Below are 22,031 nucleotides of genomic sequence, written 5' to 3'. Positions count from 1 at the left end.
CCTGTTTTTACTGTTGTGGTCACACTTTAGTTCATGATTAGGCTTAGAGACGGTTAATTAAGTAAAATGTGACGGAGATCACGATGAAGTTACACATGGGCTCTGCTCATAAGTTAAGTTACGTAAATTTCAAATAACAATCGGGTTTCCATCGGTTTTCTATGCACATTTTGCAGATTTGCATCGGAATAGCTTGATGGAAACACCAAACATTTAGAAAAGTGCACATCAACTTTTTACACTCGCTATTTTTTGTCTTTTTTGAAAAATAGTTATCGCACTTTCTGAAGAAGTTCTGATGTAGCGACAATTAACTCACATGACTGATCAGCTGTTTTAATTCTGTCGGTCAAGACGAGCTGACCTCTGTTGATACATATTATAGTATAACCTGTCCAAAAATGCCATATAAAAAATATTATATTATAAGATGTCCAAAAAAAAAAAAAGGATGTCCAAAATAATAAAAAAGTTAAAAAAAAATGTAAATGCCCTGAAATGCTCCAAATTTGTCATATTATACTCTGTTGATACATACTAAAGTATGATTATCCAAAAATAGCGAAAAAACACTGGGCTGCCCAAAAATGACCCCCGCAAAAAAAGTCATACTATAGCATGTCAATTTTTGTCAAAAATGTTAAAATGCCTACACATGATTAAAATGGGTCAATTACAGTCTGTTGATACATATTTGAGCACAATATGGCCAGAAATTATAGAAAAACACCTTATTATGGGATGTCCAAAAATGACCCCCTCAAAAAAAAGTCATACTATAGCATCTTGATTTTTGTCAAAAATGGTCAAATTTTAAAATGCCTAAAAATGCTAGAAATGGCCCAGTTATACTCTATATAATAGCTAAAAAAATAAAATAAAATTCGGATGTCCAAAAATGCCCCCGGCAAAAAAAAAGGTCATACTATAGCATGTTGATTTTTCTTAGAAATGGTAAAAATACCCCGAAATACTCAATATAAGCCCTATTATACTCTGTTGATACATATTATAGTATAAATTGTTCAAGAATTACAGAAAAACAATATGTATAGGATGTCTAAAAATTGAAGAAAAAAAGGCCATGTCTTTAAATTTTTTTAATACTCATTATTATCCTCACCTCCGCCTTTGCGCATTTCATAACTACTATGGCCACTAGAGGACACCACTAACTACAAATACAGGTAGTTTTAAGCTGCTCCACAAATATCCCACAGGGTCGTATTTTGGGGGAGGAAAGTCTCATTTGCTGACCCGATGTAACAGCATGCTTCAGTGGCAGTATGGTATATATAAAAAAATGTTTTTGGCCATGAGAATAGATAGAGGTTAAAACTGGGACGATGGCACGCTGTGTAACCTGCCGTTAAAAAAAGTCATGTTAGATCTTATTTTTATTAATGTCAAAATCATTTATATTACTTTTAACATATACAGTGTCCTACCTATGTTACACTTGAGAAACAAACTGAAACCTTCATTGATGTCCACATCTTATTAACCTACACTCCCTTCTCTTTGTCTCTATATGATTTTGGCTCTTTCTCAGAAAAGACATGGTTTACAGATGAGCCAGAGAATACCCACCTGAGGACCATACAGATCAAGCCTGTGAATACGCTCGCCATCAACCAAGTCAGTCAGTGTAAATCCACAAGCAGCTTGATTCCACCCATCAGAGAAGCAGAAGACGAGTGCTGAGCTCCGGACCCGCGCTGACACCTGGACGCTTGGAAACATCGTGCAGGTGTCAGACTGGCATTCGGGTTATCTTCTCATCTGCAAACATCAGCCGATGTTGGATGAGACGAACACAAACTGCTTTCCTAGTTCACCTCTGCAGCTTATTGTACAAGCAGATTTAGAATTATACACAAAATATACATGAAGACAATCATAGTCAAATGTTGCAATCACTCAAAATTAGTTTGCTGGTGACCAGACTCCATGACTTTTTTTGTTCCATTTTGGGGAATGAGGGTCACTTGAAGGAGAACAGCAATGTAAAAATGACCACTGCTACTTAAAGAGGTAATTATTATAACTGGATCAAGTTTTGCAATTGTAAAAGTTGCCTTTTTAGCTGTTCATGAACAACTACTACTGCATTGAGTTTACCCAGTGTTGCAGAGTTATTCTGTACAGTATGTTAAAATGTGTATTTACATCCAGCTGCGATCCCACCACAATGGCATTGTTAGTGACTGACTCTCAGTGATTTCTTTGCCATTTGGAGCTAATTCACAACATTTGTGACAGTTAAGATGGCCAGCGTCCATGTGTAAATGGCATTTGGCTCCAGCCTTATCTCTATCCATTTATCTTTGTCTTATCTTTGCCTTTTTGAGTCGTTTGTTATAACTGTTTTCATGTTGCTGTTTGGTTGCAATGTCCAAAACCCCAGAAATTGTATTAAGCAAAGCTTTTAAGTATCTGCAAAGTTTCTTTGGGGGTAAAACATGAGGAATATTCTTTTTTTTAATGCTTTTTTTTTTTTTTTTTACCAGAGCCAAATATGATAGAGCTGTTTTGTTGTTAGAATATAACCAAAAATCTCACACAGTTTTTAATACAGTGAAAGAGATATTCATTTACTTACATCATAGACGGCAAAGCTGAATGCTACCGTATAGCATGGCACCATATAAGTTTGTAGATTAGTTGAATGTGAAAGCCTCATATTGCATGAAGTGGGCATCTTTAAGTCCTCCTTTGGCTGTAAGCACTGCCTGACACAGGATTGTCTTGGAGGCCATTGAGCACCTGTATGGACTCCATGACCAATCTTAATGCCATAATCAGATGTTTTTGTAGATAAATGAAGAACAGCTCTATCATAAAAAAGTTATCTTGGCTACATATGTGTTCTTATGGGTTATATTCTGTTGGTAAATCATCATGGTGATCACTTTCATATCTGATATATTCATAAAACAAACTCATCTAATGAAGCACAGATTATATGTTTCACTTTGTACATGTATAGGTCCAGAATGCAGAGCTAAGGGTGTTAATTAATCTTGTCTTGTTTAAATTATACAACATAGCTATATTGGCACTGTTGTCACTTTACTTCGGAATCAATGAAGGAGAAAAGAAAGGTGAAAAAAGCAACAGTGCAAGCTCAATCCACAGAGGATGTGTCTAGGCTCGGACTCGTGTTGGAAAGAGAGAGGTTGGGATATTTTTACTGGCACAGAGAACATCCAAACTATCCATCCCTCAGTGCCAGTAATGTGCCAGGCAGTGCCGAAGCCAACGGAGGACTCCAGAAGACCCACCGCTGCGAAAAGAGGCTTCTAGTTTAGCTGAATTTTTTCAAAAAAATTTGCTTCTGCTTTGAGATGAAGAAATGTACCTCTCTCTTTGCTCAGAGACTGTTCATTTAAAAACTTTTAAATTTCTTAATATGACGCTGTAATTCCCTGGAGTTAAGGAATTAAGTCAGTCTTAAATCTATTTTTAAGTGATTCATCATCAAGAGCAGAGCCTGATAGTAATTCATTTTATGTACTCTTCAAAGAAATCTGTATAGCTTAATGTAAAATATTTCTTTCCAGTGTGTTCTTGTTTGACAGTATCTGTGGGGTTGAGACACATTCGGCATTGCAGTCTAGTTTGTATTATTTTGTGAATTTCTTTTTAGCACATCGACTTGTGAACACAATGACAGTGCTAAGTTGATGTTTCTGACTATGTCATAATACCCAATAATTAATACAGTTTATTGTCCTGTACAAATAGGCTTGTACATAAAATTGTACATGATTTCATTTTGTATTTTCACAAATTAAAAGCTGATGTAATGTGTTCTAGACGATGTCAGGTCATTTATTTCTCAGATGTCTCAAGTATGTCACCAAAAATGTCATGAAAAAAAGCTGTAATATGTCAGAAATTATCACAAAATGCTAAATAGAGGAATTTCAGTGGTCCAGTCTGTCTGTTTAATGGCTTGACTTTTTTTTGAGGGGATAATTTTTCGACATCCCCTATGGATGGATTATGGGTTTTTTTTGTTATTTATGGACAAACTATACTCTAATATGTATCAACAGACTATAATAAAGTCATTTTTAGGCATTTTAAAATTTTGACCATTTTTGACAAAAATCAACATACTATAGTATGACTTTTTTTTGATGGGGTCATTTTTGGAAATCCCATAATATGGTGTTTTTCTGTAATTGATGTCCACATTTTGCCCTTATATGTATCAAGAAACTATAATTGACCCATTTTAATCATTTTTAGGCATTTTAAAATTTGACAATTTCTGCCAAAAATCGACACACTATTGTATGACTTTTTTTGAGGGAGTTTTTCTGTTCATATTGTTATACTCTGTTGATAGATATTATAGAATGATCCGTCCAAAAATGACAGAAGAAAGATGTCGAAACATGGAAAAAATTAACTAAAGAAGGCTGTACTATAGAAGACCATGAAAAAATGTCATAAAAAATGTCATATAGACTAATATATATATATATATCTCCAGCCTTTTTCATTGATGACATGATTGCCAGACTGATCATGTGACACAGGACACCTCGGTGCACCCTCTGGATAAGTGCCGATAAAAACCCTCTCCACATTCTCACCTCAGGGATGGAGAGGGCCCATCATGTTGCCTGTTAACGATTTTACACGCCATGGCACTGTGGGAGACTGTCAGCATGCCAATAATATTTACAGTCTAACACCTCGCAGAGAGGCTGCTGATTTCCCTGATCCTCCTGCCAGCGGTAGTGTCACCTTCTTAGTAAACAAACACATGTAGTCATCACAGCATCACACCTGATTACTGCATCAACTGAAAGGAAATGGTTCTATGCAAAACTGTACTGAGCATAATTATAAATGTGCTCTGTCAAATTATAATGGCAATTATCTTGATAATTAAGGTTAATTATGAAACAATATCACATAAAAGGAACTGAAACAGAGGTAAAGATTTTGAGTGTCAGTTGTACAAATAGAAATCATTTATATGGGGGAATTAAATCATAATCGTCACTAATTATTTTCTCAGTTATATTATACTGCAACCTAAAAAAAAACATAGGTGAAACAGAAAAACATAGGTGGGACCTGATGTAAAGTCAACTGTAGTATTATGTTCACATTAAATTATGATTTTTGACAGCCTTCCCTTTACAGCAGGGTTGTGGGCAGTGGATTCTTTAGGGGGAGATAGAAGGTCAACAGTAGCGGTCACATAGAAGTGGTGTAAACCATCTGAAAGCTGTGAACCTAAAGATCAATTTGAGATGCAGCTCAGCACTGTGTCAAGCTGTAGTCACATATCTCCAATAAAATTACTCAATTTATCAGTTAAACCAATTGAGGTGTATGAGGGTTCAGATCCATTATGCACATTAAGTTGATGCAGCATTTTCTGGGTTGATACCATTTGTTCAACACATATGCCGCTGAATTAGGCCATTGTGCTGTCCCATCGATTGAAGGGGTATGATGAAAGGGGCACTTTAACCAATCTCATGGATGTAGGGCTATGTTAAAAAAAAAAAGGTTGAGAACCACTGGCCTAGCTGACCTTTTGGTCAAATTATTTATTTAACTAACCTGGTAGACAAACAGATAGCATTGGATTCTGCTTGGGAAGGGAGAGGGTAACATCATAAGGGCTTTTTACACCGCACTTAGCCCCAGGCTAAGGAAGCTGTTAGCCTAGGGCTAAGAAAGCTTTCATCCTGGCACAATCCTGTCACATACCAAAGTGGGCTAACCCCCGACTCACTGGTATTATCTCGAGTTTGTGGGACTATCCCCTGAAAACTGACTTAAGATGGCGCTAAAAATTTCCAGTTTCAAACTGGGCTAAAGGGAAAAAAAAAATCTAACTCTAGAATAGCAACATAAGTCACATGTTCTAACAGACATTTAACCCCGGGCTAGTAGAAGTGCAACTCTAGGTTAACAATGTGGGTGTGAATACAGGATAATTTATCCCAGGTCATTTCTTAACCTTTTAGCCTAAAGCTAACAATATGAAGTGTGAAAAGCCCTATAGATCTTTAAGTTCAAGTGGGGTTAAAAATCTACAAAAAAATGAAATAAAGACTCTTCTGCCTCCAATATGACTTCTGCAAGCCGTCAAATTAGTTAATTTTTCCCTCACCAGTAAAGCATCAACATTAAGTTCATATATGCACAAGAGTAAAATGAAAAATAATAAAATAGCTTACATACAGTCAGTGCTAACCCAACAGTAAATTAAGAAGGAGTTACTTAGCATGCAAGAGTCATGTCCTGTATATGAATCACATGGGTTTCTTTACTGCCCGGGCCATTGAGGAGACTAGCAGCAGATCCCGAATCTATTCACTCACAGATAATGACCAATTATTTAGTCCAGACTCACTGAAACAAATATTGGATCTATTTCCATATCCATTTCTTTAATAATAAATTTAAAGGTCCTCTCAGTCTGCTTATGCTTAAGAGATCGCTGAATTATCTTCCACAGTACAGTAAAATCTCCTGGATCTCATAAACCTAACAGGGTTCTTCAAACTACAGTACTACACTATATATAGTTAACAGTCACACCAATCCATGGTCCCCTCTGAATACAACTCTTGTCCAGCTGCACAGGCTTGGCTGGTGATAATAGTTTCCATGACAATGCAGCACTCCAAGTGCATCAATGCCAGCCTGGATAAACAGTGATCCTTTACCAAAACAAGGGGGTCATTACGACAGCTTGTCAAATCAATGTTGAGAGTGTCCTGGCTGATTAAGGCGTCCCCTCTCAGTCCTGACACAGTGTCAATACTGGCTGGCCTGTGGCGGCACACTCCCATGATTGGACTGAAATGCCTATCAGTCAGGCAGCTGAGCTGGACTAATGATTCCCTGTGCTGCCTATTAGAGTGACATGACAATTTAATCCTGTGGGCCAGGCAAGGAAAAAGTGACCTTGGTGCTTTATATTGAGGCTGAGGTAAATTGACAAGAGCAGATAAATCTTTACCTTGGGCTATTAACAGAATTAAAGAACAACAACAAAGGCAGAAGGTCTTCTCTTTTTTGTTCTGTTTGTCCCTGCCTTTCCAAACACTGTTATATATATTTTTTAAAGTGTTACACTGTTGGCAATAGAACAACACTGCATCATTAAAACTTCTGTATTTTTATCCAAAACATTTCCACTCTGCACTATTACGATCGATCCGATGCTTAGAACAACAAAGAGTCAAATAAAAGCCATAGGTTGAATTCTTCTCTGCTTTGGTGTCAAGCTGGAATATTGAAAGTGGATATTGCTTGAAGCTCAAGGTTTTTCAGATGTTCAAAGCCATTCCAGTATGGCCCCTGGGCAAGGTATATTGCCTTGGACATCTATCTTAAGGCTATGAGAACATTGACTACATGGTTGGAAAAAGGCCATGTGTTTACACAGATGTTTCAAGCTTTTAGCACACAGATCTTCCTGTACCGAGCCGCACCACCATCTTTTGTGCCAAGGGCCATATACATTTTGCATTAGTTTACCCTTTGATACAGAAATGAAGGCAGGCAGAATGCACGCAGTGTCTTAAACAAAGTAAAGATTTTCAGCGCTGCCACTTAAATATATTTCTTTGAATCTGATTTAAATTGAGTAAAACTTTGCTGTCAACATTCACCTCATTTGTTCCTGTTTTTTTTTTTAATAACTGCTTCGAGGTGACCTGTACACAGATAAATACACTGTACCTCTCTCCAAATTTCTACAGTTGTAACAGAAAAACAAATGGCAAAAGATAAGAATTTCATCCCGGGTTGTAAGGACAGATCGCCAGCACCAGGAGGCAATTTGCCTGTAAGGCACAGTTGCCGCACTGACCCTTTATGTTCCCTGTAAAGGTCAACGTTTCCCTTTCTTTTGTTTCACTCCATGCATGCATAAATCAAAGCTCTTGGCTATTTTCATCTTTGAAGTGGGAAATACCACTCATCAAAAGCAAAATAAGACCTGCATAATAATAGAATATTGCTACTTTGATATATAACACAAAATAAAATACAATCTGTGGATGTTGTTTGTGGGTTGGTTTAAGGAATAAATGCTTGCGGTAAATGTAATTTGGTTCTGCTTTAGCAATCAGTGCTTTTCCATATTTGTTATGCTAAACTGTAATTTTGCAAAAACACCCTCTCTTCTGCTTCTGTGCAAAGAAATTAGCAGTAACAAACAGCAAACAGATGGCACTATCCAATAACATCACTTCTCAGCACAAGTTGTAAACATGATTTACAATTTGCAAGATATTATTTACTGTGATTCATGTTTGTGTCAGTTCCACAGTGGAGGTTAATAGAAATGCCAGCATGCTCGCTGATTTACTTAGTAAAATTTTCATCCCAAGGTTCAGGTTCAGAAGATTGGAGTCAGAGAGAGTTACAGGATTCATGCATTATGCAGAAGAAGCTGACACGACCTTCAGCCATCACAGTCTTCTCTATATATCACACTGGGCTTGACCCTCCCAAGGCCAGAGGGAGCATTTGATATATTTAACCACTACTGCCATTAAATTACTCACATTCTTTAAGAGCCAAGACATTTTATACAGCTAGCAACGTGGAGGCAATATAATTTTGATTAAAAGTGGTTTTACACTTTGTATTTGCCTTTTACCGCAGGTGATGCTTGGGCAATAAGGTAGACATTCATAAGTCAACAGCAAACTAAGTCAACAAATAAATCTCCGACATGGCCCTCTTGATTTTTATGCCCCACATTATAGCTTTGCCATATGTCGGCCATATGTAGAAATAAAAAAAAAATCTGCTCCTGCTGTTTGATACAGAACACATCATAAAGTGATAGGAAATAAAGTGCTGTTTTAGAGGGTGAGGTCCATTTAAATATAATTGGCTTTAGAATTATTTATGACATTAATTGCCACATTATCGACTGGCTGTCAGCTCCTTGGGCTTGCAGTCCATTCTTCTTCACAAAGAGCGCCAGCTCAGCCTAAAGTAGACTGACAAGCTAATTATACCATCTTCCCTCTCAATGATAAATGTCACTAATGTGAATCTGGCCCAGAAATAAGACTCTTCAGTCACCTCAACAGCAAAAGTCTCCCACTCCAGCCAGGATCTTTAGATAGGGACGCTCCACTCTGCTTCATTTCCTCCTCACTCAAGTTATCTTAAAGAATTCAAGAGCCAAATTGTGAAATTGCTCATTAGGCCATGTGTATTCTCTGAGCACTGAGCATTGGACACACTTAATTACACACTTTTTTTATACTGAAGGTGCTAGTGTGTTGCTGCTTGTTGGACAACTAAATGCACCTTTACCAACACTGAATTTGGGGAGTTAAAACCAGATCTTAATACCTTATTGAAACTGACAATCCAACATTCATACTCACGTCGGCTGTGGCTCAGTTGGTAGAGCGGGTCGTCTTCTGATCGGAGGGTTGGTGGTTCGAAGTATTCCTGAGCAAGATGCTGAACCCCAAATTGCTCCTGATGCTGCGTTCATCAGTGTGTGAATGAATTCCCAATGGTGGCAGGCTCTGCCACCGGTATGAATGTGTGTGTGAACGGGTGAATGAGCGCAGTCTGTAGTGTAAAGCGCTTTGAGTGGTCGCAAAGCGACTAGAAAAGTGCTATATAAGTGCAGGTCCATTTACCATTTACGTCAACCAGCAATTGTCCTGCCCTTTGAACACTGACTGGCCAATCACAGAGAAGCATCGGTAAGTTTCCCGTATAAAACAACACACAAGGGTCCTCATTTATCAAACGAGCGTACGACAGAAAGTGAGCGTAACGTGGGCGCACGATAATTTCTACGCAAGCCTCGGCATTTATCAATTTGGACGTGAGCAGAGGGTACGATCAGATCTCACGTCTGCTCTCAGCTCGTGTACGCAAATTTGAGTCAGCGTGAAGTCCACACGTCTGAGTCGGGGAATTGATCTTAGACTATTGTATTTATGCCTGGAGCTGATAAAACTCTTTGGTGTTTTGGTTTTTTAACGGTGACAAAGTAAAACATGTTTAGACTACATAATTTATCATTAAAACATAATCCAAGATAAATGCACCCTGCGATCGTGAAATTCTTTAATCAGAATACTAGACGAGGCTATTAAATGTTGTTGTCTTCTGCTATTTACTGTTATCCTGCTGGACACCGGATCTTCAGTGTCTCTTCCACCACAGGAGGTGCCCGAATAGAAACATTTCCAATCAGCGCTGCCACACGATCCTCTGACTAGGACATCATTCTTAGTAAATGTAAAGAATAGGGCCGGGACTTTAATGCGTTAATTAAGATTAATTAATTACACAAAAATTAACGCGTTAAAAAAAATTGACGCATTTTAATCACACTTATTTACTTACGAAGAAGCTGATGAGAGCGCTTTGGTTGGCCCTGTGGATGGGACATTTTGTTACATAAAACGAACGGATGGAAGCGTCGATAAGAGCATGGTTGTGTTGCTATGCAACAAGGAATTTGCATATCACCGCAGCACATCGAGCCTCAAGTATCACCTCAATGCAAAACATATAGCAGCTAGCGCTTAAAAAACCAAAGTATTATAGTTTACAGAAGGTCTACCTACCTATAGGCTACCTGAATTGCTGAAATGTACTATATTTCTAAATATGTCATTGCTACACTTAATAGCAAAAATTGCACTGGTCTGTTGGACTTGAACAAAAATAAACAATATTTTTGTTGCTTAAGCTTATGTATTCAGTCATTATTCAATGTTATATACTAAAATCCATGTGAAAAAAATTACTTCTCACTATTCTCAGGTCAAATATTTTTATGCGATTAAAATGCAATTAATTTTGATTAATTACAAAGCCTCTAAATAATTCGATTTTTTTTTAATCGAGTCCTGGCCCTAGTAAAGAAGTGAATAATATCTCTCCATTATAATAATAACAATATTTGGATATTATATAGATTATTAGGCTTTATATATCACGATGTATAAATGAATTACTCAAACCTCGCCGGGAGTTGAATGGTCCGCTTCTCTGCTGACAGCACCACTGATTTCCTTCCTTTTCATTTTTTATGCTGCCAAACAAAAACAGTTTGTTGTGTTGCAGCTGTTGGACGTCAGCGTTTCACTTTCTGCCTCTAAGAAATTCCTCTTCTTTCCTCGTCCGTGCTCCAAATATAAAATATTCACTGAACTTGTTTGAGTTTATAACTATAAGTACTTTTATTTCATAAACCTCTGTCACTGTGTATTTTTGTAATATGTCTATATCGCTACTGTTGTCATTTGTAACGATGCACTTTGCTAATAAAGTTGATTTTAGGGGGGGAAAAAATCCTCTTTTTGGCCATATTGTGTCCCTCAGTATTGCAAACTGGACTAGAGGCGAGCCACCTGAATTGGGTATATGTTAGGGCGTGACATTTAAATGACGCTCGTTTCGACCCGCCACATTTATCAACAGCCGATCATTCTTACGATGTGATTGGAGAGATACGATCGTTTGATAAATCACAAGTGAACCCTGTCGTAAGACAAAATACACGGTCAGATCTGTGCTCGTTTCTATGCTCTTTGACAAATGAGGGCCAATATCTTCTGTCTCAAGCGCCAGGTGATGTAGAGGTTCATTTTTACACTGTGATATGTGGCTTTAGCTTCTGTCTTTACATTTCTGACCAGTTTTAGCTGCAGTCAGTATGATATCCAGGACATATCCATCAAATGCATACTGTATCCTTCTGTCTGCTTCTAAATTAAATCACTTTTTAGTTTCCCCCAAAATGTGAACGATATGACAGCTGCTAAAAAGTGAAGCTAAAACATCTTGATCGCCCACGTTAGCTGACTGCGTTAAAGGTTGTAAACCCCGCCCCCTCCACGTTAGCGGACAGGAAATAGGCTGAACTAAAAATGAAAGAACACATGAAATACATTTTTCCTGAATATGGTTTCTGTCATTTTAGGCAGTTCTTATCACACTGAAGTATGTTCAAGTTATTAAGGCAATTAAGTTTGGTTTCAATTAGTAATTTTCTTCTATAAAAAGGGGGTCAGATGTCATGATTGACAGCTATGATTGACTAGCAATTTGTCAGGCGGGTGCATGGGTGGGAGCTCGATACTGCAGCTCAAACTCCTGTTCACTACTGTCAAATCAAGTCAATTTTATTTATATATCCCAAAATCACAAACCACAGACTCTGGCGCCAAATGACACCACCAGCACAAGATGGCAGCACCTGTATCCAGGATATTTTGGCTTCACTTTAGAAGCCAAATTGGGAGGAAGTAGAGACACGTCTGCAAATTTATATACAGTCGATGTGTATAATGGAGTGCAACACTGTGAATGCCATCCAGGGGAGAAAATGTGTACTATTATTCTCATATATAAACAACATATATCATGTTTGGAACAGCTATAAACTCTTTTGATTCCTGACATGGATAGAATACTTAATACAATCTATATTGTCTGCATAATCTGTCATTTAAAAGAATAAATTCACAAATTTGACTAATGCTTACTGGAAAATATACATTAAATATACTCTAAATACTCTGAAACTGTCTTTAAATGGTGTGTAATATGTAGATTATTTTACCCACCTACAGTGAGTGTTTTGAGGCGAGTGAGGGGAAACATCAAAAACATTTCCCCATCACTCCACCCAAAAAAATGTTTCATGCGAATCTCTTTTTTTAATGAGGCTGTTTACATATTCCGACTTCACTCAGGATGTATCCTGACAACAATGCGAGCTGACACATACCAAACTTGGTATGTCCCAGAGCCATCTTCAATGGCTGGGACGCTGTCAGCTCCACCCACATCAGTGGCAGTGTCTCAATGGTAGTGCGACACATGTCAGAAACTTTTAAACGTCTGCTCTTTTCAGCAGAGCGCTTCTGCAGCCCAAAGATGGCATTTTATGTGTATTAATGTGCATATGAATACTGGTCAAAGAGTAGGCAGTATTTGCTGTAATATTGGCATCGTGTCAAGTATGAAGCTCGTATTTTTTATGATTCTAAGGCTCAGTTGAACCCTCTGGATCGATAAACTCAAATATTCTTGACACATGAGCTTTTTTGTATCTGATAAAATCCTGATAATTGATGACATAATTACACTGCAGCTCAATCAGCAGCTATCTTCAAAATGAAAATTCAGCCTTAGGCCCTGGATATTTGAGGAAAAGCCATCTCTGGTGATTGCACATGCCTCGTGCGGCCAGACACACATCTGAACTTTGACCTTCTTTGATCAGCAGTTTTGGCAAGGCAATCCATCATGGTGCTCTTACTGTCAGAAGAGGTGCCTGGCTGCAGCTGTGTGTCACTGGCTAAGAGGGGCTGCTTAAAGGCAATCATGTCAACCTCCACGCGACTGCTCAGACTCCCAGATTGAAGGAGGACTTGACAGGGCCAGAAGAGTCAGCTGAAGACACTGGAGGGCTGTGTCTGATTGCTCTGTGGCCATAAAGTGATGGCTGATTTTATCCTCAGTGAACAACCGAATGAATGAACTCAAAAATGGTGGAAATTCAACAAATGAAAAGCCGACCTTTCTGCTAAACCTCGGCTTCGGACGTGTTTTGCTTTTAAGGTGGTAGATAAACACTGCATGAGGCAGGATGGTAATCTTTATAAATATAAATATGATTTCATTAAAAATCACTTTTTATCGCATACATTCTATAAGAAGCCTGTACATGAAAGAAAAGCCTCACCAGTGAACTACAGCTGCTCTGTTTAACGTTACAAAAAGACAGGATATGAACAATTTTTCAAGTCTGACCTTCAAAATATGTTTCAGCCTCAGGACATTGTCTAGACAGACAGATTGAGTACTCTTTAAAGGGATCACTGGCTGAACAGAGTATGCTGCTGAGCCATGACTTCAACATAAACTTTGAAATTATACGAAATGTGAAATGCTTTTCTTAAATTATTATTTTCAGGGTTCTTTCCCGCAAGGTTTCATGGTGAGCTGACCTTACACAAACACACCAAAAAACAACAAACCCAGGGGGAATTAAATATATTTACATGCTCAGGAAAAATTGTTGGATGAGTGCATTTTTGCCCGGGGCAGGAAAATTATATCAGTGTTTTGCGCTGATGTATACATTATAGATATTTGGAAAGAAGCCTGGATTCTTGTGCATAAAGAGACCTCCTGAACAGCAGGTTAGCTCGTCGATTTAAATCTCCTCACACATGAAATGCCACTTGTCAGATCCTGGAGAATGTAGATACATCCGGGTGTAAATAACACGAGCTGTGAGTGATATTCCAGTTCCACTGCCGATGATTTCCTGATGGGAAAGCAGATAGCGTATTCCCCATCACTTTTATGCAGGCACCGAGTGCATTAACGGTAAAAACGGGCCTGACTTTCAGACAAAGAAGCTGAGTGACGGCTTGCTGACTTGCATCCGAGTGTGCAATAACATGATGTGAAAGGACATTGTCAGGAGCCGAGGAGACGAGCCCAGATTGTACATAGTGACAGAAAACAGAGATGAGGACAGAGATACTGGTGCCATATTAGTGGCCAGCATATTCAAACACCATCCTTGAGTCTAAGCAAACTTGACATCACCTCCAATGGCTTCAAAGTGTTCGCTCCCCCCCACCACCACCACCTGCCCCCCTCTCTTCAGTCTGCAGCCAGCTTTCCCCTCTGATGTGTCTCCAGACGCTGCTCTCTCTTATGTAGAGAGTTACCAGCAGGCCTGTTCTGTCAGGACAGGAGGATAGGGGTGCCGCGGCCTGCGGATACCCTCAGTCAATCTACATTTGGTCACTGCGGTGGGAAGTGTGCTCATTTTTTCCGATATCTGAGCTACTTGAGGTGATCCGAACACTGAAGTGTGAGGAGCTGTCACCTTGCATAAAGCTCTGCACCAGAGGAAGATGTACGGCTCCCGATATGCTAAGAGGGGGGAAGGGGTGGAGAGCCCTCTGCCCTGATAGGCTGGGAGGACACTGGGGACCCTATAAGAGGGAGAGGGGGGAATGTATTCCACTCTGTCCGCCTAGGGACAAGAGGTCGGCCAAGAAGGAGGCAGCTCATCACAAGGCCCCCTGCAGTCTCAGGACAGATTTATGCAGTTAACTTGGGGGAGATATTTTAATGCTGTATCAAAATATCAACAAGAGGCCAGCACAGAGCAGCACCAACAATTGACACATCATTACAAGTTGGGAGACAAAAAGAGCACTGTTTAGCCTCGCATGACAAGATTTACTTGGTAGAACTTGGATTGGTGCTGTTTGTTTTAGTTTTGTGTTTTTACTGGAGGGTGTGCTGTAAGCCTGCCCAGTGGCAGTGGTGGGCACCGCTGTTTGTACTCTACAGGCCATTAACAGTTCACCCCACCTTCTCCAGCAGGGCAGCAGCTGGGGAGAAAAGGAGTATGCAGCAGCCATGCAGAATCTCACAGGCAGAAAAAAAACATGGCCAGAGGCAGGGAGGCTGGAGAAGGCCCCGAGTAAAGTTGGCAGCTGTGCAGCTGTGTGTGATAAAGTGCAGCTCGCCGTAAATACACTCTGGGGCTCCCTGCACAGCTGGCGACCGTGGGTTACAGTTCTGAAAGATGAAGTGCAGGAAAAGGATAGTGGGAGGAAGAGATGGATGGGGGAAAGGCAGAGCTTGCATCTACACATCATCTGTTTGAGGTGGAGAGGAGGATCAGGGCCAAACTTAGAACGAGGAAGATGAGGAGGAGGGTGAGAAAATATTATTGTGTCGGTAAGAGAAAAAGGAGCACACTTGCATGACATTCATGGACGCCTGCAGACAATTAAAGAGACATTAGCATCAATGCATGGAAGCAATTTGAGCACTATTTATACAGTATATATATTGTATGAGGATACACATGCACAAGAGCAGTGCATGTTGGAATCTTACATTGTAGGAAAACCCTGTTTACGAAAAATTCGCCTTTTAGGGTCATTAAGTGCGAAAGGGTGGCACGGCCAAAAGATCAGGTTAGCTACCCACTGTCACTGTGGGTTCAACAAGGGTTTAAATAATGTGCAGAAATCTGTTAATAGTGCAAATACACTTCGATTAACGACATCTCCAGCAATGTAGAGCTGACCAAACCATACAGTACAGATTAAGGATCATGCCATGATGGTTTGGCAACAATGATGATGACAAAAATTCTATGTTATTTACACCCATTAGTGATTAATATCAATACAGATTTTTTTTCCCAAAACTAAAAGTAGCAGTAACACAGGGTAGAAATACTCCTTTACAAGTACAATCACTGCATTTGCATGAAAAATGTACCTAAGTAAAATTTAAATGTATTTGCAATTATTTCATGTATAATAATTAGTGGTAGGACTTCATCACTTTAATGTCAATAAAGGTGAGATTGAATTACTTTATACATTTCTGGGTTGCTACCGTTATATACTATATCAAAATGTATTGGTTGATTTATATTAGTAATCTAAATCCACAAAGTAATTCAGAACTAAAGCTTTCATATAAATGTAGTGAAGTAGAAAGTATAAGCATTACAGACTGTGGAGAAGAAAGAAAAAGTAAAGTTAGTCAAGTATAAGTACTGTAAAATTGTACAATACTTGAGTAAATACTTCAACAGCAGTTACATTACAGTGTTTACATGAAGTCAATTATGTCAAATGCAAAGTTAAATTCTGACATGTTGACATTACCAGTGCACACTTGAATGAAATATTACTTGGCTTGCGCAATATTTATATACAGTATTCATATAATATTTATGCACTCATAACAACCAATATATGTGTGTTGAGTGAAGTATTAGTTTAGATCATAAATCCTTAATTTCCACTATTGTTGATGCTGATATCCTTCTGCTCCCAATGGAAACACAGAGACACAGCTGATAAAGTTATGCAGACATTTATTTTTCACTTCCAGTGATTTAGCGTGACTGTGCTTGTCACCATGATTTAGAGGAGTCTGCACTGTGCGTTCTGTATATTGTGACCAAACAAGTGCAGCGCCTGCACGCTTTCAACTTCAGGGTTATTGATTAAAGTTTTAAATGGTTGCCATATTACCCAGGGACTTCTGGGAGATTAATTTGCGTCGATGTTCATCTGTAATTCATTAGCCATTTAGACAGCCCAACCACAAGGACTGCGTCTTGAGAGAAACGGCCATATTTCACGCAGTGGAAGTATGACGGAAAAACTACAGGCTAAAACACGAACAGTCATTACACTGATGTTGTAAACAGGATTCAGAGCAAGGAGGTTTGATAAAGATTTGCAATGGTTTTTGACGAGATAAAAGAGCTCCAAAATTAAGTAATCTGATCGAAGAGTCCTGCAGTTAAGTGTAGATAAACTAATAAATATGCAAGAAAAATTAAAGCCCCACTGATGATATTTTGTAGCAAATAAAACTACAAGGAATTAAAACCTAACCTAACATGTTTTGGTTTTATAGCACATATGGAACAGACTCATTATCCTCATTTCCAGCAGGCAGGCAGCTGCTTTCAGCAAACAAACTCTGATAAACCTGCTGTACGCTCCCTGCCCAGCATCAAACAGCACACAGACAAACAAAGTGAGCAGCTACCTGGCGAAGACACTAACAGCTCAACAGCCTGGTATATTATCCAAGTGGAGACTGAAACCCACTACTGTGAGTATTGAATACTAAATGGAATTATAGTTTTTTTTGTCAGGTTAACACAACTTCATATGACTGATAATGTTGCTGCCCGCTGGATGTGAAAGTTTGAAACTATTTGCTAAAAATGTAGCAACTTTATAGAAAACCAAAATTCACCAGGAACGTCTGGATTCTGTTTCAGAAATATCGTTCAAAATTGCTCTGACAATAAAAAGAAATTGTGACAAATGTAGTTCATTCTAGATGTCTACATAAGGATAGAATTTAATATACGTATACATATTAATATTGTTATGTAGTATGTCTGTCTTTGGCTGCCTTAAACACCATTTCCCATCAGCCCTAGCAGCGTTGCATACTAAAACTTTAAAACTATTCTCGATAATGTTTCAAGGTAAACTTATTTGAGTTATCACAAATATATTTATGATCAGAGTCCACATTAGTAAGAGGTCAGGGTGGATAAGGAGGTCAACAAACGAAAAATAATTTTCACCCATAATTGGAGAAAAATTGAAAGTGCAGTTTTGATTTCCTGGAACATAATTTGTAGGAGACAGGATTGGGCCAAGACCACCAAACCAGCTCAACAGAATGAGTCAATGGTTGAAGTTATGCTACGGCAGGATGTCATCTCTCTATTAGCTGATAATATGTAAAAGCTGTGTGACTGTCAGCTCGTAGTGGAGATTTTCTGCCCGAAATGGCCAAATAAATCAATAAATGCAGCTTCAAAACAAACATGCAACACATGAATCGCATGTAAGTGAGTCTATTCATTTATAATTCGTAAATATTTTTTTCCCGCAACAAAAAGCAGAAGCATGATGCAAAGTTAAAGCTTTGGCTACAGAGAGATGACTTGATTTCTTCCACAAAAAAAATAAATAAATTACCATCTGGTTTGGATGTGAGACAAAATAGGAAATATGACTGGGAACATGAAAACTGAGCTGGCTGTGTATGAAGGCAAGTTGTGTCCTGAGGCTTTGGGTCAGCAGTCAATTAAATTATCACACTAAACTGAAAGACTTTTAAAATCCCCTTACTGAATAATGGTTGTCAGACACTCTGTATCCTCCATGACGTTCTGTAAAAAAGGTTGCAGCAATGGGATTAGGGCTTGATCCTCAGCTACTGCTGTGCCCAGTCTAAAATGACTATCCTCTTATCTCAAGGCAACAGAGCTACATTATGTTATGTACCGACTTCGTCAAGATAGAATGGATGTCACTGAAATTAATTTAATCTTCCTTAAATTAGCTTCTGACTATGAACTCTCGCAGTCAGAATTTATGTCCTCCAGAATTCAATTTCCTCCGTGGTGTGATATGCTTTTATCAGTTGGTAACTATTCGGTGGCCTCCAATAATGAGAGCTGTCACAGAGACCAGAAGCGGATAGTGTTTGATGGCGACCATCTTGTGACCACTGCAACTGTCGCCCACATCTACCGGGGATATAAAAAAAAAGACTTGAGGGTTTCCAGACTTTTTACACCGCAGGCAACAGTAATTTCAGAATGAGATGCTGATCAATCTGGAATCACTTTAATCCAATTACTAGTCATTAGACCATTAGAGTGTATCAGTGTTTGATTCATGGTTGCTGAAATGAAAAAAAAGGCATCTGATGTTGGAAATGTTTTGAGTCACGATGGCAAGATAACGGCCTGGAGAGATGCCTTTAAACTCATTTCCACACCAGTTCCTGCATAGAATTATACAATAAATCAATTAACTGATAAAGCTCGATTGGATGTTTAACCTGCTGAAGTAATACAGATCTTTAGAGAGATTGTAATCAAAATGTGACTACAGTGAATAAGCCTCTCATGTAAAATTGATACCAGCAGCTTGGTTCACAGAAGTGATGAAATGATTGGTCAGTTGATCAATTAATTGACATAATATTAATTGACAACCATTTTATTCAATAACCTCTTTAAATGATAAGATTGACAGATGAAATCCCGAAAGGATTCCTTTCTCTAACTATGCTGCCAAGCAAATAGCATATCAGTGCTCCTATGCTATTATACTTAAATTTGGTATGATGCATACATTTGACGCAACATTGGCCCCTTTCTTACATGCAGTTCATGGGAAATTATTAGCAAGTTAATGGTAACAGAAGCACTGACAGACTGGAATAATAAATCCCAAATACGGACTCTTGCCAAAATTTCTCTCCTGAAGTTTAAAAGAATTCTTAACTTCGTTCTTCATTTCTCTTTTTCTCTCTGTCATTGTTCTGCCTACTATGTTCTGGGTGCAAAGGAAACATTTGTGCTTTTCCATATATATAATTGCAGTCAAATGCAAAAAATAGCAAATTGCACTCAGCTGCAAAACTAACCCTGGGCATGTTTGAGCCATAATATCATTAGCGCAACATATTTTGTGAATCAGCCCTTGTGACGTGACAGATAGCAGTTACAAGTGATACACAAGTCATGGTGCTATCAGCAGCCACAGTTCATTCTTTGTGAATTTGCCCGTAAGAGTGAAAAACCACGATTGCAGCTCTGTGTAGATGTACAGTGCTTCAAGTTAAATGATAATGTCAGCATGCTAAGATGCTGATGCTAAGGCTTGCATGCTAACTTAGCAGTAGCAAAAGGTAAAGCTGAGGCTAAAGGGAATGTCATTAGTTTTGCAGATATTTGGTTATTCATCCTTTTTCTCCTCATTAAATGTTACTTTTATATATTTAGTTTCTTTATTTTCATATCCTTCTCTAATATGAATATTTTTAATAAGTGTGTAGTGTGAAGAGGGTTAGAAATGGATTTCATTGTGGAATAGTGTATTGAATAATAACAATTAATGTGATTCTTACAGCTGTACATGATTTCACAGCAATCCATCGAATAATTGTCAATATTTACAGAAAATACAGATACAAAATTGTAAACCTTCTTCAGTCAAATATTCAGCCACTGGTTAGTAAAAATAAGGGACTAACTTCTATCTGACAATTTGACAACACAGACAGTTATGTGTTTTGAAGCCATATAAGTTCTGTCATGGGTCCTTTTCACCAGAAAGATCCAAAATGTCACTTCCTACCTGAGATGTCAGGTGCCCACCCGGCTGTCTGGTCCCCATTATTACTTTCATCTCGTCTCAGCTCCTGATGCTTAATAAACTAGTACCTGAGGGTCCTGCCTCCATCTCTAAACTCTGATTTGATGTGGCAAGGAGACAGAAAACAGGGAAGAGGGGGACAGAAATAAAAGAACAAGGGATCAAAATAACTGCGCCTGGCTGGCTGAGTGGAGTGGGGCCCATCAACACCAATAACCGTTAGCTGCAAACACGCGTGTCACAGCGAGACAAGTGTCATATCACTCAGCCCACTGCTTCATTTGACTGGAACACATCAATCACTCAGGAAAATCCACACAGACATGCTGAGATAGGCCTCACCTCTGGCTCCCTCATTACGTTGCGTCAGTGTTAGTGAAACCCTGGCCTGTCAGGAATTCACTGTCGTCTTTCTCGAAAAGAGCCTCTCTTGTCCAGTTGTTTCTATCAACCAAGGGGTGAGAACAGCAGGGTGAGATGCAACAGTGCACAGGAATCTCACAGCTATTACATATATGTCAATGTGTTTGGTGTTTAAGCTGACCTCTGCTGCTGCCCGGGACACAAAACGCCTGCATGGCTGCATACGTCTGTGCCCATGAGCTGTAGGCAGATACTCAGTGCAAAATTACTCATGACAAAGACAAGCTCACCGGTATTATTAAAGCTTTATGGCTGCAACAAATGATTGTTGTCATTATTGATTACTCCATCGACTATTTATTTGGATTGTCTTTTGGTTTAATGCAAAACATGGGAAAAAATTGTGAAAAAAGCACAAATTCGCAATAGCTGCGACCACATATGTGTATGCATTCACATGCCTATGCATTCACACATAAACACTTGACATCCATAACAGATTTCAGCCAAAAACTGTTGCTGCCAATTGGCGGGGAAATTATTGTGGATCAAGCTACGGAGATATAGATGTAGATGAGATTTAGATATGCTGGTCGTGGCTAAAAATGCCCATCATGACTTCCCAGAGCTTAAGGTGATATAAACAAATTGTTGTTTTTATAAACCAACAGTCCAAACCCCAAAGATATACTATGATAACTTGTATAATGATATACAACACGTAAAAAGCACAAAAAAATCTGATTCCAGAAGCTGAAACCAGTGAAACTTTGGCATTTTTAATTTCAAAATTACCTTTATAAATTTGTTGATTGTCCAGATTATTACTTTATCTTTAAGGAAACATCCCTGCTGGTGTTTTAAAAAAACTGGTTAAGGCTCATTTATGTTCAACATTATACAGATATTGATGGA

At 38.7% G+C, this 22,031-nt stretch overlaps 1 protein-coding gene across 9 annotated transcripts in view; it reads left to right on the top strand.

Moving 5' to 3' along the window:
- LOC131959354 (calcium-activated potassium channel subunit alpha-1a) overlaps positions 1-3,818 on the top strand; it is a 111,971-nt gene extending 108,153 nt beyond the window's left edge. For 5 of the 9 annotated variants that reach the window (XM_059324524.1, XM_059324541.1, XM_059324529.1 and 2 more), the window contains one exon: positions 1,553-1,723. In XM_059324524.1, coding sequence (XP_059180507.1) covers positions 1,553-1,574 — 22 coding nt within the window. In that variant the 3' untranslated portion in view covers positions 1,575-1,723. Of the gene's footprint in view, positions 1-1,552 lie in introns of all 9 variants that reach the window. The other 4 variants (XM_059324537.1, XM_059324538.1, XM_059324540.1 and 1 more) reach the window with 1 other exon arrangement.
- Positions 3,819-22,031: the final 18,213 nt, after the last annotated feature.

Source organism: Centropristis striata, chromosome 21 (genome assembly GCF_030273125.1).
Source record: "Centropristis striata isolate RG_2023a ecotype Rhode Island chromosome 21, C.striata_1.0, whole genome shotgun sequence".
Taxonomy (NCBI): domain Eukaryota; kingdom Metazoa; phylum Chordata; class Actinopteri; order Perciformes; family Serranidae; genus Centropristis; species Centropristis striata.
Note: the sequence above shows the minus strand (reverse complement) of the source record. Positions and strands in the feature narration are given on the sequence as shown.